Source organism: Podarcis bocagei (assembly GCF_964188305.1).
Source record: "Podarcis bocagei genome assembly, chromosome: 7".
Classification (NCBI taxonomy): domain Eukaryota; kingdom Metazoa; phylum Chordata; class Lepidosauria; order Squamata; family Lacertidae; genus Podarcis; species Podarcis bocagei.
This window is the reverse complement of record NC_138132.1, coordinates 1,437,224-1,464,149: the sequence shown is the minus strand read 5'-3', so window position 1 is coordinate 1,464,149 and position 26,926 is coordinate 1,437,224. Positions and strand designations below refer to the sequence as shown.

Sequence of the window (26,926 nt, the reverse complement as noted above, 5' to 3'; positions counted from 1 at the left end):
GATATTAGGAGGGACATTATTATGAGGGAGAAGGATATTAAGAGGGACATTATTATGAGGGAGAAGGATATTAAGAGGGAGATGATGGTGAGGGAGAAGGATATTAAGAGGGACATGATTATGAGGGAGAAGGATATTAAGAGGGAGATTATTATGAGGGAGAAGGATATTAAGAGGGACATGATTGTGAGGGAGAAGGAGATTAAGAGGGAGATTATTATGAGGGAGAAGGATATTAGGAGGGACATTATTATGAGGGAGAAGGATATTAAGAGGGACATGATTGTGAGGGAGAAGGATATTAAGAGGGACATGATTGTGAGGGAGAAGGAGATTAAGAGGGAGATTATTATGAGGGAGAAGGATATTAAGAGGGACATTATTATGAGGGAGAAGGATATTAAGAGGGACATTATGAGGGAGAAGGATATTAAGAGGGACATTATAATAATAAATCTTTATTTATTGCATTAGCCGTGTGGCCATAGCATAATATACATTGAGATAACAACATAAAATAGGGGTGGGGAGGTAAAGGTAGATATCGTCCTGGGCGATTACTTTAACAAACAAACAAATAAAAAAACAACTGCTGAGGCTGGAGGAGGACCGTTAAAGGGTCCTTCAGCTTCTCAGATATGTCCTAGTTTGATTGTCCTTGTACAATAAGGCTACTTGGGACTTCGTTCGGTTGTGCGGCGTATCAACTGCAGCTGTGGTGTTAAAGAAGACGTTGGTGCCGCTTTCCTCTTCATCACACTAAGCAGGAAGTTTGCTGTCATCTCGGTAATCCAACAATCAGAATCCTGCAGAAAGAGGGACACTATCCAAGGCTGGATTGGGAGATGAAGCTTATTCACTAGGGGGGTTAAAAACCGAGATCTTTCATCTGTCCAGTTGGGACAGAAGAGCATTACATGGTCCATAGTCTCCAGGGCCGTGTCATTACAAGAGCATGTTCTATTTGCAATGGGAACTCTGGAATAACGACCCGACAGAACTGCTGTAGAAAAACAGTTGAGACGGGCACAGGTAAAGGCCCTACGCTTAGCCTCCGAAGAAATTGCGAAGCAGTATAGAGGGATCCCTTCAGGGGGTGGAATAGCTAGGATTAGGCCTGAACACGGTCCTCTTGCATAGGAAGCTGTGTTAGAAAAATCAAGTTGCTGTAGTTTCTTTTTAATTAGAGGTAGGGCTGCTGGGCTGATACACTCTAAGTTAAGGACAGTTTTACAGTTCAAATTGAGAAGAGAGCGGAATTTGAGGTTAGTTGTAGTTTTCCAAGGAGAATTATGAATATCTCTTAGGATCAGATTGGAAAAACCACCTCTAATTCGAGCATCCGATGTTGTAGGTGGAAGCTGTAGGAAATGGTCGGCTCCATGCTCGTTTAACAATTGAGGACTGGGCGAACTCAAGTCGTAGGGCTGCACCTGAGACACATCTCGGGACGCTGGAAAGAGATCTCAGAAACATATGAAGTGGGCGATCCAAGTTACCTGATATTGCTGTAGTCCATACTTCGCATCCATATAATAATTTTGGGACAACTTTGGCATTAAATATTTGAATTGCTGCTGGAAGGTGTTTGCCGCCCTTCTGGTGGTAAAATCGGACAATGGCGTTAGAGGTCGTGGTTGCAGCAAGAAAAGCAGATTGTAGATGGGTGGTCCAGGAGAGATTATAAGTGAATATTACGCCTAGATATTTAAAGGCTTTTACCTTTTCTAAGTAGCCACCTGTGATCTTAAGCGGCTCCAATTTGAGTTTGCGGGAACGAGTGAAGTGTAGGACTTTCGATTTTTTATAATTAATATTAAGAGCTTCCGCCTTACAATAGGCGATAAATGCGTTAACTGCGTTTGCTAGATCCGCAGCTGTTCTGGATAAGATGACAGTATCATCAGCATAGAAAAGGGAAACAACGGGGTGGCCTGCTAAGTGAGGAGGGTACTTCGATGCTAGCTTCAAAGTGGAAACTGCATCATGAAGATAGAGATTAAACAATAAAGGGGCCAAGAGACAACCTTGTCGGACGCCCTTGGCCGTTGGAAATGGAGTAGTGAGGGAGCCGTTTGGACCACTTCGGACGCGAGCTGTGGTGTTTGAATAAAGGGAAATAATTAGGGAAAGGAGGTGCGAATCAATTCCCAGATGGGCAAGTTTGAACCATAATCTCTGCCTAGGAATGGAGAGGGACATTATTATGAGGGAGAAGTATATTAAGAGGAACATAATTATGAGGGAGAAGGATATTAAGAGGGACATTATGAGGGAGAAGGATATTAAGGGGGACATTATTATGAGGGAGAAGTATATTAAGAGGGACATTATTATGAGGGAGAAGTATATTAAGGGGGACATTATTATGAGGGAGAAGTATATTAAGAGGGACATTATTATGAGGGAGAAGTATATTAAGAGGGACATTATTATGAGGGAGAAGTATATTAAGAGGGACATTATTATGAGGGAGAAGGATATTAAGAGGGACATTATTATGAGGGAGAAGGATATTAAGAGGGACATTATTATGAGGGAGAAGGATATTAAGAGGGACATTATTATGAGGAAGAAGGATATTAAGAGGGACATTATTATGAGGGAGAAGGATATTAAGAGGGACATTATTATGAGGGAGAAGGATATTAAGAGGGACATTATTATGAGGGAGAAGTATATTAAGAGGGACATTATGAGGGAGAAGTATATTAAGAGGGTCATTATTGTGAGGGAGAAGGATATTAAGAGGGACATTATTGTGAGGGAGAAGTATAGTAAGAGGGACATTATTATGAGGGAGAAGTATATTAAGAGGGACATTATTATGAGGGAGAAGGATATTAAGAGGGACATTATTATGAGGGAGAAGTATAGTAAGGGGGACATAATTATGAGGGAGAAGGATATTAAGAGGGACATTATTATGAGGGAGAAGGATATTAAGAGGGACATTATTATGAAGGAGAAGGATATTAGGAGGGACATGAGGGAGAAGTATATTAAGAGGGACATAATTGTGAGGGAGAAGGATATTAAGAGGGACATTATTATGAGGGAGAAGTATATTAAGAGGGACATTATTATGAGGGAGAAGTATATTAAGAGGGACATAATTGTGAGGGAGAAGGATATTAAGGGGGGCATTATTATGATGGAGAAGTATATTAAGAGGGAAATACCATGAAGCTTCCCTTCTCTCTCTATTCATAAATCTCTGTGTGTCGGCCATTTTCCCTCGATAATTCTTTATTTGATGGAAAGTCCAGTTTCTGAGGCACCTTCCAGGGCAGTTGCACCCAGAGGGCCTTGCCACCGTCCCCTCGGATCCAGAGCAGGAAGTCCCCAAGGGACGGTGGCTGGGGCTAGACATGGGCCCTGCTGCTCACCAAGCCACCCAAGCAGATATGGCTGGGTTGGGGCGAAGCTCTGGACTATGAAGTGGGGTGGGGAGGGACCCCCACTATTGCCCTGGCTCCAGATTACACTCACTTGTCATTCACAGTTATGACTTCTCCCTCCCCCTTTCCCCCCCAGACAGCTTGGAGTCTGAGCTGTGGTGCAACCAGCCCTGGTTCCTAGCAAGACTCATCCACGCTTCCTCAGGAAACATTCTTCTCCTCTTCATCTTACAATAGAATAGTGTGTTTGATTCGTAGGATTTGCTGCACCTTGCATTAGAACTTGGCAGAGGACCAAGGGGCTCCTTCCGCTCTCTTGGAGACTTCCGGAGAGCCCAGATGGATGAGCAAGACTCAGCTGGCCCTGAAGCAGGAAGAGGCCATGCCATGGAAACGGGGAGCACTGGGGGATTCTGGGAAAACTGTGTGAAGAAGAACCCGGGTGAGGAGGACACCCTTTGCTCAGAGGTGCAGAGCCAGCAGCTCAGGCAGTTCGGCTACCAGGAGGCCAAAGGACCCCGAGAGGTTTGCAGCCAACTCTACCACCTTTGCCATCAATGGCTGAAGCCAGAAAGGCACACGAAAGCTCAGATGTTGGACCTGGTGATCTTGGAGCAGTTCCTGGCTGTCCTTCCAGAGGAGATGGAGAACTGGGTGAGGGAATGCGGAGCGGAGACCAGTTCCCAGGCGGTGGCCCTGGCCGAAGGTTTCCTCCTGAGTCAGGCAGAGGAGAGGAAGCAGGCAGAGCAGCAGGTGAGAGAGACTTTCCTCTGGATACTCCCAAGGGGCTCCAAAGAGGAGGGAGAGTATTCCCAAATCAATTCCTAATGGCCCATCCTTTTTTGGAAAGCATATTATTATTATTATTATTATTATTAATGACACTCATGTGGCTGGGTGCCTTCCAGCACATATAAAAGCATCAGAAGACATCAGATGTCTTCTAAAAGTTATGCATTTTCTTATCTCCTTCTCACCTGATGGGAGGGCATTCCCCAGGGTGGGGGCCACTGTGGAGAAGGTCTTCTGCCTGGTTCCCTGTAACTTCACTTATCACAGTGAGGGAATCAGCAGAAGACCCTCGGAACTGGACCTCAGTTCATGGAGACGCTCCTTTGGGTAAACTGGGCCTTTGAGGCCGTTTAGGGCTTTGAATTGTGCTGGGAAACGTTCTGGGAGCCAGTGAAGATCCTTGAGGACCAATGTTTCATGGTCCTGGCAGCCAACCCCAGACACCAGTCTAGCAGAAGCAGGAAACAGCTTTCACCTCTGTCCCCCGAAAGCGCTTGCCTCTGCCATTCCTTCTCTAACCCTTCTCCCCATTCTCTGTTTTGAATCCTTGTTGCTCTTTCAGAGGAAGGATCTTTTGGCAGAAATGGGTCTTGATTCTTCTGAGGCAGAGAAGACTCCGCTGGACGCCAGAGTGAGGCCTCTGGGTAAGGAGGAAGGAGTGTTTTCTCCCCCGTTTTGTCACATTCTCTTGGTTTTGAAACTAATCTGTGAGTTCTGTACATCTTTTGGGGGAAGACACCTGGAGCCCAGAGCTCGGGGGGGGGGGAGATGTATTTTTGCACAACTATTATATGAAATGGGTACAAATGTCCAAATGTGCTCAGCAGGGGAGATATTTACGATAGTAATTTGATTAATTTACAATTACAGTTCAATAATGGCCTCATTATAACAATGCGAAATTACAATACAATTACTAATACCAATCTTATACCAAATTATATAATATAGGCGGGCCCCCGCATGCTAAAACCGATGGTTTGATGATTTTCTTGATTTCTGCATTCCAAAATCTTATTAATTTCAATTACACTCCTGTCAAGATAACAATCCTTTATACAACAGCTGCAGTATTAATGACTTCCATTCGTATTGAAACATCAAATAATATTTGTTGTTGTTGAGTTGTTTATTCGTGTCCGCCTCTTCGTGACCCCCTGGACCAGAGCAGGCCAGGCCCTCCTGTCTTCCACTGCCTCCCGCAGTTTAGTCAGACTCATGCTGGTAGCTTCGAGAACACTGTCCCACCATCTCGCCCTCTGTCGTCCCCTTCTCCTTGTGCCCTCCATCTTTCCCAACATCAGGGTCATTTCCAGGGAGCCTTCTCTTCTCATGAGGTGGCCAAAGTCTTGGAGCCTCAGCTTCAGGATCTGTCCTTCCAGTGAGCACTCAGGGCTGATTTCCTTCAGAATGGATAGGTCTGATCTTCTTGCAGTCCATGGGACTCTCAAGAGTCTCCTCCAGCACCAGAATTCAAAAGCATCCATTCTTCGGTGATCAGCCTTCTTTATGGTCCAGCTCTCACTTCCATGCTTCACTACTGGGAAAACCAGAGCTTTTACTATAAGGACCTTTGTTGGCAAGGTGATGTCTCTGCTTTTTAAGATGCTATCTAGGTTTGTCATTGCCTTTCTCCCAAGAAGCAGGCGTCTTTTAATTTCGTGACTGCTGTCACCATCTGCAGTGATCATGGAGCCCAAGAAAGTAAAATCTCTCACTAATAATAGTAATAATAATAATAATAATAATAATAATAATAATAATAATTTTTTTTATTTATATCCCACCCTCCCCAGCCGAAGCCGGGCTCAGGGCGGCTAACAACAATCAAATAATCCAACATTCTAAAAACATCTCATTCTAAAAATTAATTAAAATCAAATTGATGGCAAACGTTAAGCAAAATTCTGTGCAGATTGCCAGAGGAGGGAGTCAGGCTGCGCCCTGCCCAAAGGCCTGGTGGAACAGCTCTGTCTTGCAGGGCCTGCGGAAAGATGTCAGGTCCCGCAGGGCCCTAGTCTCTTGTGACAGAGCGTTCCACCAGATTGGAGCCGCAGCCGAGAAATCCTGGCTCTAGTTGAGGCCAGCCTAAACTCTCTGAGGCCTGGGACCTTCAAGATGTTTTTATTTGCAGACCGTAAGTTCCTCTGTGGGACATACCAGGAGAGGCAGTCCCATAGGTACGAGGGTCCTAGGCCGTATAGGGCTTTAAAGGTTAAAATCAGCACCTTAAACCTGATCCTGTACTCCACCAGGAGCCAGTGCAGCTGGTATAGTACCGGATGAATGTGATCTCGCAGCGAAGACCCCATAAGGAGTCTCGCCGCGGCATTCTGCACCCGCTGGAGTTTCTGGGTCAGTCTCAAGGGCAGCCCCACGTAGAGCAAGTTACAATAATCCAGTCTGGAGGTGACCGTCGCGTAGATCACAGTGGCTAGGTCAGGGCGAGAGAGATAAGGAGCCAACTGCTTAGCTTGGCGGAGATGAAAAAATGCCGCCTTTGTTATAGCTGCAATCTGCGCCTCCATAGAGAGGGAGGTATCGAAGATTACACCGAAACTCTTAACGGACGGTGCTGGCACTAATTGCACCCCCACAAAAGATGGGAGTTGCCCCCTCAATCCCATATCGTCCCGTCCCAGCCAGAGGACCTCTGTCTTCGAAGGATTTAACTTCAACCGGCTCCCACGTAACCATCCAGCCACAGCTTCCAAGCATCTGGTCAGTGTGTCTGGGGCCGAGTCAGGATGGCCATCCATCAACAGATAGTTGGATGTCATCGGCATACTGATGGCAACCCAGCCCAAAACTCCGGACAAGCTGGGCGAGGGGGCACATAAAGATGTTGAAAACCGTCGGGGAGAGTATTGCACCCTGAGGCACTCCACACACCAAGGAGTGACGCGATGACAGTTCTCCCCCAAGCGCCACCCTCTGTCCCCGAACAGAGAGAAACAAGCACAGCCATTGAAGGACTGTGCCCTGGATCCCCACGTCGGCAGGGCGGTGGTCCAGGAGTTCGTGATCGACCATGTCGAAGGCTGCTGACAGGTCTAGAAGAATCAGCAGCCCCGACCCGCCTCGATCCAGCTGCCCGCGGAGATCATCTGTTAGGGCGACCAGAGCCCTCTCGGTCCCATGACCAGCACGGAAGCCGGACTGGAATGGATCCAGAAACCCACCAAGCTGTTCAGCAACCGCTATCTCAATCACCTTACCCAGGAATGGAAGATTTGAAACCGGGCGGTAATTGGATAGATCTAAGGGATCTAATGATGTTTTCTTTATATATTTTTTTAAAAGATATTTATTAGTGGTTTAAAAATTACAGAAAAAAGAAAAAGGAAGAAAACAACAAAAAAATTAACAAGACAAACATTACATTACAATACATAGAAAGAAAAACATAAAAAATACAACAATACAGTAAAAAAGAACAATAACATTAAAAACACACATCCAATATTCCATATCTTTACCTTTCGTTTACTTGTTTCATCAACCTCCTCACACCTCCCTTTTTTGTATTCTAGTTCAATTAATTGTTCCCGCAAATTCTTTCCATCTTTCTCAACTTTTGTTCTATAATTTATCTTAACAGTCTAACCTTACATTTTTCTTTTTGGTCCATTACCAATCAGCTTTTATTTAATTCTTTATTACATTTCTGCTAAAGCCATATAACTTCATTCCAGCATCCTTCTAACATTCATTAGTTTTGCAATGTTTCTGTAAATATACTTTGAATTTTTTCCAATCTTCTTCCACCGACTCTTCTCCCTGGTCTCGGATTCTGCCAGTCATTTCTGCCAATTCCATATAGTCCATCACCTTCATCTGCCATTCTTCCCTGGTGGGTAGATCTTGTGTCTTCCAATACTTTGCGATAAGTATTCTTGCTGCTGTTGTGGCATACATTAAAAAAACCCTATCTTTCCTTGACACCAATTGGCTGACCATGCCCAGGAGAAAGGCCTCTGGTTTCTTCAGGAAGGTATATTTAAATACCTTTTTCATTTCATTATAGATCATCTCCCAGAATGCCTTAATCTTTGGGAATATCCACCAAAGGTGAAAAAATGTACCTTCAGTTTCATTTGGTGTGTAAATACCTACAGTGGTGCCCCGCAAGACGAATGCCCGCTAGACGAAAGGGTTTTCTGTTTTTGAGCTGCTTCGCAAGACGAATTTCCCTATGGGCTTGCTTTGCAAGACGAAAATGTCTTGCAAGTCTTGCAAATTTTTTCGCTCCCCCCCCTTTTCTAAGTCCCTAAGATGCTAATAGCCTTTAAGCCGCTAAGCCTTTAATAGCCGCTAAACCGCTAATAGCGCTAAGCTGCTAAGCCGCTAACAGGGTTGCTTCACAAGACAAAAAACCGCTAGACGAAGAGACTCGCGGAACGGATTATTTTCGTCTTGCGAGGCACCACTGTATTCTCAGGAATTTTTCTCCTTGCGTTTGAATTTCAATTGCAACAAATCTTCCTTGATCATCTTTAAATATAAATTTTGGTGATAGACTCTCCTTTGCATAGAGGACCACTCCTCTTTTTAAAACTTTATCCGAAGAGATAAATTCTTGGCCTAATCTTTTGTTATTCAATAACTTCCTGTGTGACCTTGTCACATGTGTTTCTTGTAGACAAATCAAGTCCAAATGCTCTTTTTTCAATAAATGAAATACACTTCGCCTTTTTTCAGGGCTGTTCAGTCCATTTACATTCCAGCTCAAGACCTGCAGCACCATCATGTGGTTACTTTGATACCCCCCAACTGCCCCCAAAGCTTGCTCCTCTTCTGTTGGTAGTGGTGTTGGCGCGTTCACTGGGGGGTCCAATCCAAAAGATAATGTCAATATGTCCAATGTTCCCCTGGTTGGTGATCTTCTCTCCAATGCTCTTTGCCCTAATCCTGTATCTGGTGATCTTCTGTCCAATGCTGTTGGCTCTTTTCCAATTCCCTTCTGTAGGTCTTCTTCGTAATTAAGCAGAAACTTTATTTTATCTTCTACTGATCTTATTTTTATTTTCCTTCCTTTGAAACTGAAAGATAGGCCTTGAGGGAATTCCCACCTGAAGATAATTTTGTTCCTTCTCAACAGAGCAACCAAATCTCCAAAGTTGGACCTAAGGTCCGGAAGATGTTTTGGAATATCTTTAAATATTTCCACTCTTGACTGATGTATTACCAAGGTCTTGTAATGCCAGCCCAAAATTTTGTCCCTCTCTTCTTTAGATCGGAGGGTAATCAAACAGTCTCTTATTCTGTTCTTCTCCTTCTTCCCTCCTCTTCCAAGTCTAAAGGCCCTCACAATTTTGAACTCCACTTTTCCCAAATCCAAGTCCCAATGGTCTGCAAATTCCTCCGTAAGATAGTCTATCAAAGAATCTTTTTCCAATTCAGGTACACCTCTAATCCTCAAGTTTGTCTGTTTCTCTTGGAGCTCAATCATAGAAAGCACCAACTTATGGTCCTCTAGTTGCTTCTGCAGGTCTGGAACTCTCTCTGTTTCCAGTTGAGTTACCTTCACTTCCACAGCAACAATCTTTTCCTTAGCTTCCTCTGCAATCTGTCGAGTTGAATTAGACTCCTGAATCAATTTCTCAATAGCTTCTGTATTAGAATTAATTTTTTGTCCCAAACTATTTATACTTTGTGTATTTTGATCCAATTTTTTATGCATTTCTTCCAATGATTCATTTATTTTGCTCAGAGCATATGCCAGAGCCTCTTCTGCAATCATTCCTTTTGGTTTAGAATGCGTTGATACAGCCGCAGATGATGCCGGAGGGCCAGATGTAGAAGCTCTTCACCAAGACTTCCCAGACCTTGTTGTTTTGTCTTGGATTGCCGGGTCTATTTTTTCTTTTCCATCTGCCATAACACTTAAGCCCTTCAAGGTCAATTCCACAGTCCCAGAATCTTATCTTTAGAGTTGGAAAATTCCACTCCTTGTAGCAATTTCAAAGTCCTCCTCTAGGGGGAAATAGTTACTATTTATATTATGTTAGTCCATAGTGTAGCCTTCTTTTTTTTAAGTCACAATTGCACCAGTTATTTAATATCAAATCTCAGCTAGTATTACTCAGTTTCTTTTACTCCTTTTAGTCCCTTTTAAATCAGAAGAGGGTAATTGAAGCAACGTATCACTCTTGTTTCACTAGCTGTCAAATGGTCTATTCGCAGTCTATGCAGAGCTCCGAAACAACAATCTTAATGGCAGCCCGTTCCCAGGTTCTGAGCGATGGAAATTTAGCTTCTTTCCCTCTCTTTTGCAGGCAAATATTGTCCAAACTTTCCCCCCTCTTCCCCTGCTTCCAAGGGGGGGTTCACTAATTTTTAATCCTGGAAATTTAGGCGTTTAAGATGAACTTTCCAAGGCTTTAGCTTAAGCCTCTTTGCTTCCAACTATTTACAAAAGAGGAAGGCGGACTTTCTGTTTTAAGCCTCCCCCACGTTCATTGCCAAATTCAACTTTTAAAACTCCAATTCTTCACTTTACTCACGGGTAGTTACTTTTAAATCCAATTGTCCACAGGAAAGAGTCAGCGCTCTCCGACAACAGCTGTGCGGCTTTGTGAAAGTAGCAATCAGTTTGAAGCACCGCGCCGCTCACCCCGCTTCGCTCCAGAGCCCCAAAATGGGTTTCCCCGCAAGTAGGGGAGGCGCTCTTGGTGCCCGCCGAACCCCACATTCCCAGGCTTCCTCCACCTGGGATTTTTAAGGGGTCCCCGCCTTCGCTGCGGCGGCAAGACCCGATTCTCGCGGAGCGGGTTCCTCTCAGTCAGAGGAGCTCCGACATTGCCGATGGCGCTAACCCGGAAGTCCCCCCAATGGTGTTTTCTTTAAGAGCGGGCGCACCACTGCCTCCTTCAGTTCCCCTGGGAATATCCAGGTGCCAAGGGACAAATTGATGATATCCCCCAGGGGGGCCCGCACCTCGTCTGGACACGCTCTAATCAGCCAAGACGGGCACGGGTCGAGAGGACAGGTGGTGGGCTTTCCAGCTCGGAGGAGTCTGTCCACATCTGCTGGGGATATCCGGTCAAAGTGGTCCAATACTGGACCCGAGGACAGTCGAGGGGCCTCCAGTTCCTTTATTGTATCCAAATTGGCAGGGAGGTCATGGCAGGGTAACAAGACCTTCTCCGCAAAAAAGCTCGCAAATGCCTCACAGCTGTGTGTCAAATTGTTATTTAAATTTGGCTGTCCTTCAAGGGACGTTAAAGACCTAATTATACTAAACAATTGTGCCGGGCGAGAGCTAGCGGATGCAATGGAGGCCGAGAAGTAAGACTTCTTAGTGGCCTTCACTGCCATCTCATAGGTTTTCATAAAAACCCTATAAGATGTTCTTGAAGCTCCGTCACGGGCACCCCGCCATACTCGCTCTAGCCGCCTGAGGTCCCGCTTCATTTTCCGAAGCTCCTCGGTAAACCAGGGAGCCCGGTTTCTGCGGGGTCGCAGAGGGCGCTTAGGTGCGATCTCATCGATGGCTGCCAGGAGCTGGGTATTCCAGCCCTCAACAAGCTCAGTCAATGAGTCTCCAGGGGGAGAAAGGTCCCGCAAGGCTTGACGGAATCTATCAGGGTCCATCAGCCTCCGCGGGCGAGCCCAAATCGGCTCACCACCTAAGCAGGGTGGGGGTGGAAAGTCAATCCTGGCTTTCAGAGCATAGTGATCAGACCATGGCACCTTCATCGAAGGAGACATGATCACATTTATACCGACGCCAAAGATCAAATCCAGCATGTGGCCTGCTTGATGTGTGGGGCCCGAAACAAACTGGGAGAGCCCTAGTGGAAGACACCAGGTCCAGAGCCTGGGAGGAGGGAGTGGCATCAGCGTGGATGTTGAAGTCCCCCAATACCAATAGGTTAGGGAACCCCAAGGCCCAGCCGGTCACCGCCTCCAGCAGGCCTGACAGGGTGGCTGCTGGTGCGCGAGGTGGCCGGTACACCAGCTAGACAGCCAAGCTCACCTCGGAGCCCCACACTAGGCCAACACATTCAATGCCGGAGATCGATGGGGATGGTAGAGCCCTGAAAGCACAATCTTCCCGGATTAATAATGCCACCTCTCCCCCCCCCCCGGCCCACAGTCCGCAACTGGTGGAGAATGGAGAAACCCAGGGGCGCCATCTCTCGTAAGGTAACTGTTTCCCCTTCGCGCACCCAGGTCTCCATCCCACAAGCCAGGTTGACCCCCTGCGAGGTAAAGAAACATTTGCTGCTGCAGCACCAGTTTCCTTAAAGCTGTGGCGGAGGTGAGTCTGGGCCCCGCCCCCTAGGCCAGGTGGAATTAGCCTGAGGAGGGAGCGGCCTTCCCCAACACTCACGGTGCAGCAGCAGCAGCAAGTGAGGCACTCCAGCTGTATCCTTATTCTTCCCGTGTGTGGCAATCTTTCTGTTCCTGATGTTTCTTCCTGTCCTTGTAAAATGTTCTTTCTATCTTTTCCTGGTTGTTGCTGTTCTCCATCATTCCTTGGGCGGAGCTAATATCCCATTGTGGTTTCAGAAATTCTCTATCACTCTGTCCTGTGCTTCGTTGTTTGGCAACTTTAACAGCAGCTGCAAAAATCACACCATCCCAATAAATAATCAGTTTTTGCCATTTTTCTTCTCTGCCTGGGAAGGAGAGGGATTGGTCAGAACTGCAAATGACTCAGTAATGAACCTTATCAGCTCCTACACAACTTTCAGATTCCTTACATCCCTCCCTCTGGCCGAAGATAAATGCATATTTATCCAATTAAATTAAATTCCAAGTCCTTTTAGCATTAATCAGTTCAGTCTGTATATAATAAAGGATGGGGAAGAGTCAGCTCTAATTTTCCATCGTAAACATTTTGTAAAATAGAGCTTCCCTCCCTTTTTCCTTTTTGTTTTTACACACACGGTTCCATTTGATGTTATATTCCATATCTGTAATCCAGTTTCATCCCTGCTCACCTGTACATATATATTTTGAACTAGTATCCAATGGCGGACTGGCAATTCATTAGTGTAGAGAAGAAAACTTTATATAAAGAAGCCATAGGCTCCCCTCCCCCCACCCACCGTCTTTTGCACCAAAGTTTATTCTCAAATTCAAACCTTAAAGACCTTGCAGCTGGTTTAATTCCACAGTTTATGATCTCATCTCTTCCAGCAACGCCTGTACATTAGTCCAAATTGAGCTCTAATTGACAGGAGAACTTCTGCTTCTTAATTGCAGCGAAGGAGGGTTTTTGGCAGAGGAAGGGCTTTTGCACTCAGCGCCTCCCTGCCTCTCGCAATCCATGCCGTAGCCGGAGCCTGGTACCAAGACAAACTGGGAGTGAAGCCCGTTCCCCCCTGTCCCTGGGGGCAACTTGCAAGGAGAATTACCCTCAGTCATCCTTGTTTTTCCTTTGCCAACGATCTCCCGCTGCCTCCATTAAAGCAGAGAGGAACCGGAAGCTAGCAGGGGAGACTTTGACAAGCCCCATCTGTACTTAGAGATGCACTTACAGTTTCCCACTTACCTTTGTCTCTCCCAGGTGACGGAATGATGCCACCAAGACCTGCTCCTTCATCTTTTCATGGTGGTGGAGGGGAGGCAGCAGCTGTGGACCCAGATCAGGTAGGGGGAAGGAGCCTTGTGGGGAAGGACTGCTTGGATGCAGACTGGCTGGACACAGTTGGATGCAGAGGAATGGTGGGAGGAGCCAGAGAAGAGGGAGCCGACTGGGAGGAGGAGGAGGAGGAGGGGTCTGAAGCTGGAGAGGGAAGAGGGCTCAGGGAGCAGAGGGAGTCTGTGGCAGAGAGCAGCCCAGACTCCCAGGCAGAAGCTGCAGCAGGAGAGAGGGATGAGGAAGGCAGAGGGGGGTCTGGCCGCTGTAGAAAACAACAGAGGCAATTGAATGTTCTCTAAGAGGACAGCCTTTTCCCTGTTCTGTTAGGGTCCAGTGTGCTTTGAAGATGTGGCTGTCCATTTCACAGACGAGGAGTGGGCGTTGCTGGATCCTGAGCAGAGAGCTCTCCATAAGGAAGTCATGGAGGAGAATCGTGGGATCTTGGACTCTCTCGGTAAGGCTCCCTATTGGATCATCCTATCTGTTTTGTAATTCAAGACATCTCTCTATGTGACGAACCTCTGATATTTTGATGGGGCTCAACAGCGCCACCCACAGCACCTGGGATGTTAACACTCCCACAGCAAACCTTGGAGGGATGGCTATTGATTGTTTTCCCTGTGCATATTCTTCCTCCAGTTCTGCCGTTTAAAACCATGATCAGGCTGTCTGAACTGCCCAGGCCTTCTTAAATGTAGGATTCAGAGTGATTTTTGACCAAAGAATTGCTTGACAGATTCCACGACTGAACCAAACAAACTCCATCCCAAAACAGAGCCAGGCTTTTTGAATCTCAGGCAGTGAACCCTGTAGTAACAATAATGATAATTTTATTATTTTTACCTTGCCCATCTGACTGGGTGGCCACTCTGGGCAAATTCCAACAAATAGAAAAACATAATAAAACATCAAACATCAAAAACTTCCCAATACAGAGGTGCCTTCAGAAGTCCTCTAAAAGTTGCATAGTTATTTCCTTGACATCTGATGGGGGGGGGCGTTCCACAGGGTGGGTTCCCCTATCGAGAAGGCCCCCTGCCTCGTCCCCTGTAACTTCTCACAATAATGTAACATTTAAGTACAGTGGTACTTCGGGTTAAGAACTTAATTCGTTCTGAAGGTCTGTTCTTAACCTGAAACTGTTCTTAACCTGAAGCACCACTTTAGCTCATGGGGCCTCCTGCTGCTGCTGTTAGTGAAGTCTTTAACCTGAAGCGTATGTAACCTGAAGCGTATGTAACCCGAGGTAACACTGTACAGTGGTGCCCCGCAAGACGAAAAACTCGCAAGACGAAAGGGTTTTCCGTTTTTTGAGTCGTTCCGCAAGACAAATTTCCCTATGGGCTTGCTTCGCAAGATGAAACGTCTTGCGAGTTCTTGCGAGTTTGTTTCCTTTTTCTTAAAGGCGCTAAGCCGCTAATAGCCGCTAAGCCGGTAATAGCTGTGTTTTGCAAGACGAAAAAACCGCAAGACGAAGAGACTCGCGGAACGGATTAATTTCGTCTTGCGATGCACCACTGTATATCTTAAATTTTGGATGCCAACAGTGTCCTTCAGCTCTCTATATTGGACAAACAGGCCAAACCTTATGCCAAAGAATAAACGGACATAAATCTGACATCAAGAATCACAAGACAGAGAAACCAGTAGGAGAACACTTCAATCTCCCAGGACGTTCTATACAAGATCTCAAAGTAGCTGTTTTACTACAAAGGAATTTCACAAATAGACTGGAAAGAGAAGCTGCTGAATTGCAACTCATTACCAAACTTAAAACCATGGAGAGACCTGGTCTGAACAAAGACATTGGATTCTTATCTCATTATACATGACTGAGCCATTTTTCACCTTCTCACCCCTTGCCTTTTCCTGTAAGACCTATTACAGTCGTTAAGAGTCGTCAACAGACTCATCTCAGCTATCTGCCAATCACCCATTCCCACCACCCTTCTGAGTATATAGAAGGATCTGGCAACTTCTGTTTCAGTGTATCTGAAGAAGTGTGCATGCACACGAAAGCTCATACCAAGAACTAACCGAGGTAACACTGTATATCTTAATTTTGGACAGGGAGCTTACCTACTTTGGCCATCTTTAAAATACCGTATTTTTCGCTCCATAGGACGCACTTTTCCCGTCTTAAAAACTAAGGGGGAAAGTCTGGGCTTCCTATGGAGCGAGTGCAGGGGGGGAGGCAGGCAGGAAAAGCCCCCAAGAGCCACACACAAGCTTTGTGCGGGTCTTGCGGGCTTTTCCTCAGGAGGGAGAAGAGACTGACTCCCTCCTGGGGAAAAGCCATGCGCAACCTCTCCAGCCGGGGGGAAGGCTGTGCAAGGCTAAAGAAGCCAACTTTTTAAAAATCTATCTCTATCTCTACCTCTTTTTCTTTTTCCATCCTTTCTCCACCTCCTTCTTTTCCTCTGGATCAGTGTTTTTATCTAACGTTTTAGTTTGGAGCTGGGCATGTTTAGCCTGGAGAAGAGGAGGTTAAGGGATGATATGATAGCCATGTTCAAATATATAAAAGGATGTCACATAGAGGAGGGAGAAAGGTTGTTTTCTGCTGCTCCAGAGAAGCGGACACGGAGCAATGGATCCAAACTACAAGAAAGAAGATTCCACCTAAACATTAGGAAGAACTTCCTGACAGTAAGAGCTGTTCGGCAGTGGAATTTGCTGCCAAGGAGTGTGGTGGAGTCTCCTACTTTGGAGGTCTTTAAGCAGAGGCTTGACAACCATATGTCAGGAGTGCTCTGATGGTGTTTCCTGCTTGGCAGGGGGTTGGACTCGATGGTCCTTGTGGTCTCTTCCAACTCTATGATTCTATGATTCTATATTATAAAAAAGGAAACTTTGCAGCTTTTATTTTAGTATACAATAAAAACAGATTAAACAAAACACAAAAGAAGGAAATAGCATAGAAGAGGAAGAGAAAAGGGAAAGAGGGGGGATACAAAGCTATTTACCAGAGGTAGATCTTAACCCTTGCCTCACCTGGGAGCTTTTCTGGGCAGGTATTCCCTCGGCTTAAGTGGGGTGGGGGAAGAGTGGCAGGTAGGGGGGTACCTACCTAGACACTGAAGCCACATGTCTCTCCGATGAAAATTGGGAGTGGGCATTGTGTGAAGTGGCTGTGGATCTCCTGCCGCAGAATTGTAGGAATGTATAGAGTTGGGAGGGCCACCCGAGGGTCATCTAGCCCAGCCCCCTCACAATGTAGGAATCACAGCTAAAGAACGCCAGGCAGATGGTCCCCCAACCGCTGCTTAAAAGCCTCCAGTGGTGGAGACCCCCAACACCTTCCGTGGTCATAGAATTGCGGGGTTGGAAGGGAACCCCAGGAGTCATCTAGTCCAGCCCCGATGGACAGCGGGCACGATCCATCCCATTGTGCAGGGCTAAATATGCTGCGCAAGGCTAAAGAGGAGGCCAAGGCAACGAGCGGTATGGATCGCGCTTGCTGCCTTGTCTTCTTCTTTAGCCGCGCTGGAGAGGTTTAGCTCCTGGCTGGAGAGGTTGCGCGGCTATGGATCCCACTTGCTGTTTTGGTTTCCTTGCTCTTGGGGACTGGGGGGGGACCCGGGCTTCCCCCACAGCCCCGAGAAGCTCTGGGAGAAGTGGACAGGCTGTGCGCATCGTGTCCGTGGCTCTTTGGGGCTGCGGGGTGTGTGTGATAATATTTTCCCCCTTGATTTCCCCCTCTAAAAACTAGGTGCGTCCTGTGGTCCGGTGCGTCCAATAGAGCGAAAAATACGGTAATAATAAAAGCACATTTTATTTATGAAGATAGTATAGATCCATATTTAAATTTGAACAAAATGACATTACCAGGTTAAGCTGTACTTTTCAAAACTAGAGAGAGAAAACATAATATTCAATTTGAATTGTATATGAAACTAGACATTTTGCAGAACAAAAGAAACATTATAACATCTAACTCCCTTCAGTTCTTCGCCTAGCCCAAGCATTAGTTAGCATTGTTCCATAATTTGGGGCTGCACTTCTTCCCGAGACTCTAATCCGTTTGCCTCTTAGTTTCAGGTGGTGATGAATTGGAAATGAAGAACAAGGGAGACCACAACGAAATCCACACTGTGGAGGAGCCATATCAGGATTCAGACTGTGGAGAGGGCTTCAGTCAGAGCTCACATTCGACTTCCCATCAAAGAAATCCCCTTAAGAAGAAACCCTATCACTGCTTGGAATGTGGAAAGAACTTCAATCAGAGGGCCAAGCTCACTTCCCATCGAAGAATTCATACAGGGGAGAAACCCTATCAGTGTGTGGAGTGTGGAAAGAGCTTCACTGCTAGCTCCTCTCTCACTTCCCATCAAAGAAATCATACAGGGGAGAAACCCTATCAGTGTGTGGAGTGTGGAAAGAGCTTCAATCGGAGTGCCCATCTCACTTCCCATCAAAGGATTCATACAGGGGAGAAACCCTTTCAGTGCGTGGAATGTGGAAAGAGCTTCAGGACGAGCTTTGAACTGACTTTGCATCAAAGGATTCATACAGGGGAGAAACCCTATCAGTGCTTGGAATGTGGAAAGAGCTTCAATCAGAGTGCCCATCTCACTTCCCATCAAAGGATTCATACAGGGGAGAAACCCTTTCAGTGCGTGGAATGTGGAAAGAGCTTCAGGACGAGCTTTGAACTGACTTTGCATCAAAGGATTCATACAGGGGAGAAACCCTATCACTGCTTGGAGTGTGGAAAGAGCTTCTATCAGAGAGCCAAGTTCACTTCCCATCAAAGGATTCATACAGGGGAGAAACCCTATCAGTGCTTGGAATGTGGAAAGAGCTTCAGTCAGAGTGCCCATCTCACTTCCCATCAAGGGATTCATACAGGGGAGAAACCCTTTCAGTGCGTGGAATGTGGAAAGAGCTTCAGGACGAGCTTTGAACTGACTTTGCATCAAAGGATTCATACAGGGGAGAAACCCTTTCAGTGCTTAGAATGTGGAAAGAGCTTCACTGCTAGCTCCTCTCTCACCTCTCATCAAAGAATTCATACAGGGGAGAAACCCTTTCAGTGCTTGGAATGTGGAAAGAGCTTCAGTCAGAGTGCCAATCTCACTTCCCATCAAAGGATTCATACAGGGGAGAAACCCTTTCAGTGCTTAGAATGTGGAAAGAGCTTCAATCGGAGTGCCAATCTCACTTCCCATCAAAGGATTCATACAGGGGAGAAACCCTTTCAGTGCTTAGAATGTGGAAAGAGCTTCAATCGGAGTGCCAATCTCACTTCCCATCAAAGGATTCATACAGGGGAGAAACCCTATCAGTGCTTTGAATGTGGAAAGAGCTTCTATCAGAGGGCCAAGCTCACTTCCCATCAAAGGATTCATACAGGGGAGAAACCCTTTCAGTGTTTAGAATGTGGAAAGAGCTTCAGTGAGAGTGCCAATCTCACTTCCCATCAAAGGATTCATACAGGGGAGAAACCCTATCAGTGCATGGAATGTGGAAAGAGCTTCAGTCAGAGTGCCCATCTCACTTCCCATCAAAGGATTCATACAGGGGAGAAACCCTTTCAGTGCTTAGAATGTGGAAAGAGCTTCAGTGAGAGTGCCAATCTCACTTCCCATCAAAGGATTCATACAGGGGAGAAACCCTATCAGTGCATGGAATGTGGAAAGAGCTTCAGGACGAGCTTTGAACTCACTTCCCATCAAAGGATTCATACAGGGGAGAAACCCTTTCAGTGCTTAGAATGTGGAAAGAGCTTCAGGAGGAGCTTTGAACTCACTTCCCATCAAAGGATTCATACAGGGGAGAAACCCTATCACTGCTTCGAGTGTGGAAAGAGCTTCAGGACAAGCTCTGAACTCACCTCCCATCAAAGGATTCATACAGGAGAGAAACCCTTTCGGTGCTTAGAATGTGGAAAAAGCTTCAGTCATAGGGCCAAGCTCACTTCCCATCAAAGGATTCATACAGGGGGAAAACCCTAACAGTACGTGGAATGTGGAAAGAGCTTCGGTTAAAGCAACAATCTCATTTCCCACCAGAGAATTCACACAGGGTAGAAACTATTTCAGTGCCAAGAGTGTGATAGGAGGGATTTATGAAAGTTTGGTCTCATTTTTAAAGTTCTTAACACAATTGGAGCTCTTAAAAGGACTTAGAGCTCCCTGAAAAAGCTAAAATTAAGACAGGTTTGCGCTCTTGACTATGCTACCACTCAGTGCATTTGTAACTAGCTGACTGACCAAACCCAAAGGGTGCTCATCAATTGTTCCTCTTCATCCTGGAGATGAGTGACTAGTGGGGTGCCACAGAGTTCTGTCTTGGGCCCGGTCTTATTCAACATCTTTTTCAACGACTTGGATGATGGACTCAAGGGCATCCTGATCAAATTTGCAGATGACACCAAACTGGGAGGGGTGGCTAACACCCCAGAGGACAGGATCACACTTCAAAACGACCTTGACAGATTGGAGAACTGGGCCAAGACAAACAAGATGAACTTTAACAGGGAGAAATGTAAAGTATTGCACTTGGGCAAAAAAAAATGAGAGGCACAAATACAAGATGGGTGACACCTGGCTTGAGAGCAGTACATGTGAAAAGGATCTAGGAGTCTTGGTTGACCACAAACTTGACATGAGCCAACAGTATGACGCGGCAGCTAAAAAAGCCAATGCAATTCTGGGCTGCATCAATAGGAGTATAGTATCTAGATCAAGGGAAGTAATAGTGCCACTGTATTCTGCTCTGGTCAGACCTCACCTGGAGTACTGTGTCCAGTTCTGGGCACCACAGTTCAAGAAGGACACTGACAAACTGGAACGTGTCCAGAGGAGGGCGACCAAAATGGTCAAAGGCCTGGAAACGATGCCTTATGAGGGAGCTAAGGGAGCTGGGCATATTTAGCCTGGAGAAGAGGAGGTTAAGGGGTGATATGATAGCCATGTTCCAATATATAAAAGGATGTCACATAGAGGAGGGAGAAAGGTTGTTTTCTGCTGCTCCAGAGAAGCGGACACGGAGCAATGGATCCAAACTACAAGAAAGAAGATTCCACCTAAACATTAGGAAGAACTTCTTGACAGTAAGAGCTGTTTGACAGTGGAATGTGCTGCCAAGGAGTGTGGTGGAGTCTCCTTTTTTGGAGGTCTTTAAGCAGAGGCTTGACAACCATATGTCAGGAGTGCTCTGATGGTGTTTCCTGCTTGGCAGGGGGTTGGACTCGATGGCCCTTGTGGTCTCTTCCAACTCTCTGATTCTATGATTCTAAAGTAGAGACACTGACAAAGAAAACAGAAGCACTAGATATCTCCATGAAAGGAAGGGAGAAGTCTGAAAAGCTGGAAAAAAAGACAAAAAATGGACATCAGAACAGGAGATGCTTAGGATTGATGTGGACGGTTTGGGTGGAAGATAAGAGGCAATTGCGGGCGCTTTGTAGGTTCTTGAGATGAGACAGAAAGCCCAGCCTCTGAGACGGAGAGGAGGGAGGAGAGCAGGATTTTAGCAAAGGTTTGAGCGGAGTGGCTGGGAGTGGAAGAGGAATTCATGGAAGAGGCGCCACCCTCCTCACAGCCGGGGATGGTGGTTTTTGGGTAGAAAACCAATGTGAATAAATCCCCCCAGTGAAACCCCCTGGCCGGTCTTCCTGTCTCCCTCTCCCTGTGCCCCCACCCTGCCCCAATCAAAGTCCCAGCCAGCAGCTGCCCTCCAGGCCTTCCTCCGCACATCTTGGGGCCTCAAGGCATGCGGGCAAGATTTGTTGGGGCCAGGCTGGGCTCAGAGGTCTGCTTTCCTCTCCTTGCACTGGGAAGCTTGTCTACTAACTAATGGATAAAGGGTTGTTTGGAAGACTAAGCCCTCTCTACCCCCCACCCTGTTTTAAGGAAAACCCGCAGGAGGAGCGGGTAAGGGAGGCAGAACTAGGAAGTCCAGAAGTGACCGAGGCCGAGCAGCCACAGGAACCAGAACCACAACCGAGTGGACCAGCGGCGTCCAACCCAATGGCCCTGTCACAGCCGGCAGCCCTGGAACAAGAGCCAGAACCAGGAACCCCTACCAAGAGACACCCAAGACCACAAGGCATACGTAGGTGACCGGCATACTTCAACGACTAGGAATGCTAACCTTCTGGGCGCAACGGGAACGTAGAGGGTAGGGGGGTTATGTACTAAGCTTGGAGCCTAGAACAAAAGGCAAGTAGGATCCTAGAATGCAACAACTGATTGGCCTGCAGGAAAAGACCAATCAGGCTGCAGGAGGGAAGCAGAATCGGCCAATCAGACAGAACTAATTGTGTAAATAATGTAGATAAAAGCCTGAGGTTGGGGGGGGGGTGCAATTAAATCACTGCTTTACAAGCTTCAATAAAGAGCATGAAATCACTACAGGAATCCTGAGTAGATTTCAGAGAATCTAATGCATCTTTGGTTGGGATTGTCCAGCAAGGAGATTGGAGATGGTTGCCAGTCAAAGGGTAGTTTAAGACACAGGGGGTTGGGGGAGACCTCCTTGTGAAAGGGGGGGGGGCAGTTTTGGGAGACATTCCAGCCCTGGCATTGGGAGCCAGATGAGGAATCCTGGAAGAGGACACTCCAGGCTCATCTAGTCCAACCCCTGCAATTCAGGAACCCCGGTTCTTAGTCCCGCCAGCTCCCTTGAACTGGGCAACTCAGATGCCTGGAGCAGCGCCCCGTTGGAGAGCAGCCTTGGGTCGCCTCTGGAGCTGGCTGGACCTTTTGGACGGCTGTTTCCATCCCCCCCGCCTTCTGCTGGCAGGCCCGGTTGGGAGTTGTAGTCCAAAGCCCATTGAGGGTGCCTGGTCCTGGAGGTGGTTTTCAAGTTGGAACTATGTTTTGACCCTTGGCCAGAAGGAGATGTCACAAAGTGTGTGTGTGAGGGGGGGGTGTCTTTTCAGTGCCAGGATACAAGGTGCTCTCTTGACCCGGGAGTCCAATCCCTCTCTCCCACCCCTAGAAAAGGGGGTCTTCCCCTCATCCTCTCCTTGCAGGACCCCCTTTTCCTTCCTCTTTGCTCAGAGAGTTGGAACCAACTCTCTCTCAAGGGACCCTGGAGCCAAACCCTTGCAGAGTTTTACTTCTCAAGCAAAGGGGGGGGGGGAGGAATACATTCTTGTTGCTCTTGAAATGCACAGAAATCTGTTCCCCGTGGAGGGAGAAGCTTGCCAGGCCCCCAAAGTCCCCCGATGGAGCAGCTCTGCGCCTGCGCCACGCCTGGGGCTCCTCCGCAGGCAGAGAGGGACCAGCAAAAGGGTTAAGGGGCACGAAGCTGGCTTCCTAGAGAGGAATAAAGGGAGGAGGCTCCCCAGAGCACAAGCTCCGCCCCCATCCGGGCTTTTGTCTCTCTGCTCCACAAGTGCTGCCTGGGGGCGCTTTCTGGGATCCGGTGAGTAGCCCTGGGGAGATGGGGGGTCCCAGGACTGCAGGGGAGGGTCCCCCCAAGAAGACCCCTCTGGGGCCCTGGCTCCTGAGAGAGAGAGAAGGGAGCAGGGCGAGCTCCGCTTTGCAAGGGCTCAGAAGAACAGCCATGAGGGCCAGGGAGTCATGATGAGGGCCCCCCAAAGTCATCTAGCCCACCCCCAGCCAGCCAGGAATCTTCTGCCCAGCCTGGGGCTCGAACCCAGGGGCCTGAGATCAAAGAGACTCATGCTCTACCCACTGAGCTCTGCTGCCATTTCTGGAAGAGTGAGAGAGAGAATGTGAGCTTGGTCAAAGAGACTCATAGAATCATAGAGTTGGAATAGACCACAAGGGCCATCAAGTCCAACCCCCTGCCAAGCAGGACTCGTGCTCTACCCACTGAGCTCTCCTGCCTTGTTCGGGTTCATTTCTGGAAGAGTCTGAGAGAGAGAATGTGAGCTTGGTTTGTTCCACCTTGCAAGGGTTAAAAGGAACTGAGCTGCATTCCTAGAGAGGACAGGGAATAAGGGGGGGATGAGGTCCTCCTGAGCAAATGCCCCTCCCTCCTTCCCAGGATCCTCCCTGCAAGAGGGGGAGGGGGCTTTCATTTCCTCTGCAGGAGCTGCCTCAATTTCCCTTCTGTCATCTGGTGAGTTTCCTCTCTTTCCTGCCCTAGGATGCATTGGGGGGAAGTGGGGCGGGGTGTCCCAGGGCTGCAGGGGACGGATCCGTGGGGATTCTGCTCAGCTCCTGCAAGGGGATCCCCAAGCCAGGGCTAAGAGGTTCTGCCCCCCTTCTCTCTGCAAAGCCAGGGAGGCTGCAAGTAACAGGAGGTCTGCAACTCTTGCCTTGCTCCTTTGGGGAGGGGTCACTGAGTCATGAAGAAAAGGGCGTGCAAAGGAACCCTGATGGGATTGAGGAATCAGCCACGTTCCTTAGCCCAGGTGGCAGCCAGATGGAAACATCTGGAGGCAGAAATAAAAACTTGGCCTCTGTGCTAAAGAAAGTCCTTCCATCTCGCAGTGCGCAGTTAGGCCCATGGAACTCCCTGCCACAGGAGGAAGAGATGGCTTGAGAAGAGGATGAGGCCCATTCAGGGAGGAGCAGAGGGCTAGCGATGGCTCCAGGTCCCCCAGTTGGAGTCAGCCATGCTTCTGAAGGGGGAGAGAGTTGCCCTCAGAACAAAGACAGAAGTCTGTCTTCAGAATATGGGAATATAGTGCTTGAACTCCGAGTCTGGGCTGTGATTCAGACTCATCCATGCTTGCCCAGGGAACATTTCTCTTCTCCTGGCTGTGTATCAATCTGGTAGTAGAAGAATGCATTTGCTTTGCAGGATTCTCTGGCACCTCTCAGTAGGACAGGCAGAACTTGGCAGAAGACCTAGGGACTCCTTCCGATCTCCTTGGAACAGAGATGGATGAGCAAGACTCAGCTGGCCCTGAAGCAGGAAGAGGCCTTGCAACTCACCATGGGAGCAGTGGGGGATTCTGGGAAGACTCTGTTTGGTCACATTATGTGGATTTTGAAACTAATCTATGAATTTGTTTAATCTTGGGGGGGGGGCGGGGAGTCACGGGGCCAAGAGTCCAGAGAAAGAGAGATGTGTTTTTGCACTCTAGTATGTGAAATGGGTACAAATGTCCATATTTAGGTGGCAACTCCTACATGTTTGAAGGCGCACCTGTAGTTTTCCTTCGGAGTGAAGCACGCGCTCTTGGCTTCCCACTTACCTTCTTCTCTCGCAGGAGACGGAACGAGGCCAGCAAGACCTGCTTGTCCATCTTTTCTTGGTGGCGGAGGGGAAGCTGCCCCTGTGGACCCAGAGCAAGTAGGAGGAAGGAGCCATGTGGGGAGAGAGGATGTCATGGACTGGGGGACACAGAGGAAGGGTGGGAGGAACCGCCAAGGAAGGAGGGTTGAAGGCTCAAATAGGCTTCTAAGCAGTTCACTCGCCATACCAAAGAGTGGCCAGGATTCGCCCCACCAGCCCCACAATGGGGCTTTCCCCCTCTCATTCCCCTGCGCACCTTGGAGATGTCTATAGGGCTTCAGGAGGGTCCTCCCTGTTGTGAAATCTTCGTGGTGCTTCAGCAGAAATGCTTAGAGTTCCAGGTTCTTCAGTGCAGTATATTTATTGTGAGCTCTATATATACAAATATCTACAGGCTATAATACAGGAGCAGTTCATACAGTCAAACCGAGTACCTGGCTGCACCTTAAGGCAAAGAGGAAGACTCTCTCTCTCTGACCACACTCCTCTGCACCACCACCTTTACTGCTGGACAGGTTTCCCTTTCAAACCAAGGATTGCCAATCAACTGACAGCATTCTGACCCTGCACTTGCATAGAAAGTATTGCAGGCCGATTGCATAGGCCAGTTGCATCAGCTAGCAGACTCAAGCCTGCAGACTTACTATCTCACACAGCATTCTGGGATCCCAACACTCCCCACCCGGCAAGAACAGCACAGAGGGACAGAAGAAGGGATCCTTCCATGTGGCAAACGGGAATGTTTGTGCACAGGATTAGAAGAATGATTTGGAGAACAGCAGTTTCTTAATGCCCCTCATTAAAATACACAATAATTCCATTAACACATCTAAATATGCATCCATAAAATGTGCAGAAAAAGAATCCAAGTAATACAGAACATCAATTAAGAGGCAGAAAACAACGAAGTGTAACAGTTCACCTTTATGTTATCTAAGAGGACAAGCTTTTTCTTTTAGGGTCCGGTGTGCTTTGAAGATGTAGCCTTTCATTTCACAGGTGTGGAATGGGCATTGCTGGATCCTGACCAGAGAGCCCTCCATAAGGAAGTCATGGAGGAGAATCGGGGGATTTTGGACGCTCTCAGTAAGGCTTAATATTACGCCTACCCCCCCCTCCAAGATGGCCCCCTTTTGCTCTTGAAGGGCTGGTCTGTCTGCAGCCCCCACAGCCTCCCATCAGGGAACCTTCATGGGGGCAGAAGCAGAAGAAGGGCCTCAGGAAAGCAGCCATGGCTCTGGCCAGATGCACAGGAGGAGGAGAAGGAGGGCTGACCGCTCTCCTTCCCCCTCAGACTCCATTGCTCAGCATCCCCTCATCCCCTCATAGGGGCAGGGCCGCCAGAGGTGCAAGGTGATGAGCAGAGGGGGAAGATCCTCCAGGACAGATAAGACCCCCTCCCATATTTTTTTCAGGCTCCTCTAAACTGCGCAGGCCTTCTTAAATGTCTCTCCAAAGTGATTCAGGAAGTTGAAGTAGCTTCTGTCATCATCAGGGGAGAAACCCTATCAGTGTGGTGTAGTGGTTAGAGCGGTAGTCTCGTAATCTGGTGAACCGGGTTTGCGTCTCCGCTCCTCCCCATGCAGCTGCTGGATGACCTTGGGCCAGTCACACTTCTTTGAAGTCTCTCAGCCCCACTCACCTCACAGAGTGTTTGTTGTGGGGGAGGAAGGGAAAGGAGAATGTTAGCCGCTTTGAGGCTCCTTAAAGGGAGTGAAAGGCAGGATATCAAATCCAAACTCTTCTTCTTCTTCAGTGCTTGAAATGTGGAAAGAGATTCATTGAGAAGGCCAAACTCATGATCCATGAAAGAGTTCCCAGTGGGGGGCAATGATTTCAGGGCCCAGAGTGTGGAAAGAGCTTCAGTCACAGGGCCTGTCTTGCTTCCCATAAACAAGCAGGACACACACACCTGTTTGTTGGCATCAGGCTGCAAGAAGCAGTCCTTGCCGTGCGTCTTGATCTATCAGAA

The 26,926-nt window shown here is 47.6% G+C and overlaps 3 protein-coding genes across 3 annotated transcripts in view; 2 read left to right on the top strand and 1 right to left on the bottom strand.

Annotated features, from left to right (window-relative positions):
* LOC308590310 (uncharacterized protein) overlaps nt 1-24,914 on the top strand; it is a 31,258-nt gene extending 6,344 nt beyond the window's left edge. The window contains exons 2-8 of the mRNA XM_081200245.1: nt 3,660-4,154; nt 4,756-4,837; nt 13,714-13,796; nt 14,116-14,242; nt 17,830-21,513; nt 21,957-23,829; nt 24,517-24,914. Of these exons, the coding sequence (XP_081056371.1) occupies nt 3,741-4,154; nt 4,756-4,837; nt 13,714-13,796; nt 14,116-14,242; nt 17,830-19,745 (2,622 nt within the window). The 5' untranslated portion in view covers nt 3,660-3,740 and the 3' untranslated portion in view covers nt 19,746-21,513; nt 21,957-23,829; nt 24,517-24,914. The remainder of the gene's footprint in view (nt 1-3,659; nt 4,155-4,755; nt 4,838-13,713; nt 13,797-14,115; nt 14,243-17,829; nt 21,514-21,956; nt 23,830-24,516) is intronic.
* Nucleotides 1-26,926, top strand: part of LOC308590295 (uncharacterized protein) — a 155,099-nt gene that overhangs the window by 62,135 nt on the left and 66,038 nt on the right. The gene's annotated exons all lie outside the window — the stretch shown is intronic.
* Nucleotides 2,183-26,926, bottom strand: part of LOC308591475 (uncharacterized protein) — a gene marked incomplete at its 3' end in the record, with an annotated part of 78,433 nt that continues 53,689 nt past the window's right edge. The window contains exon 2 of the mRNA XM_081202240.1: nt 2,183-3,471. Coding sequence (XP_081058366.1) covers nt 2,183-3,373 — 1,191 coding nt within the window. The 5' untranslated portion in view covers nt 3,374-3,471. The remainder of the gene's footprint in view (nt 3,472-26,926) is intronic.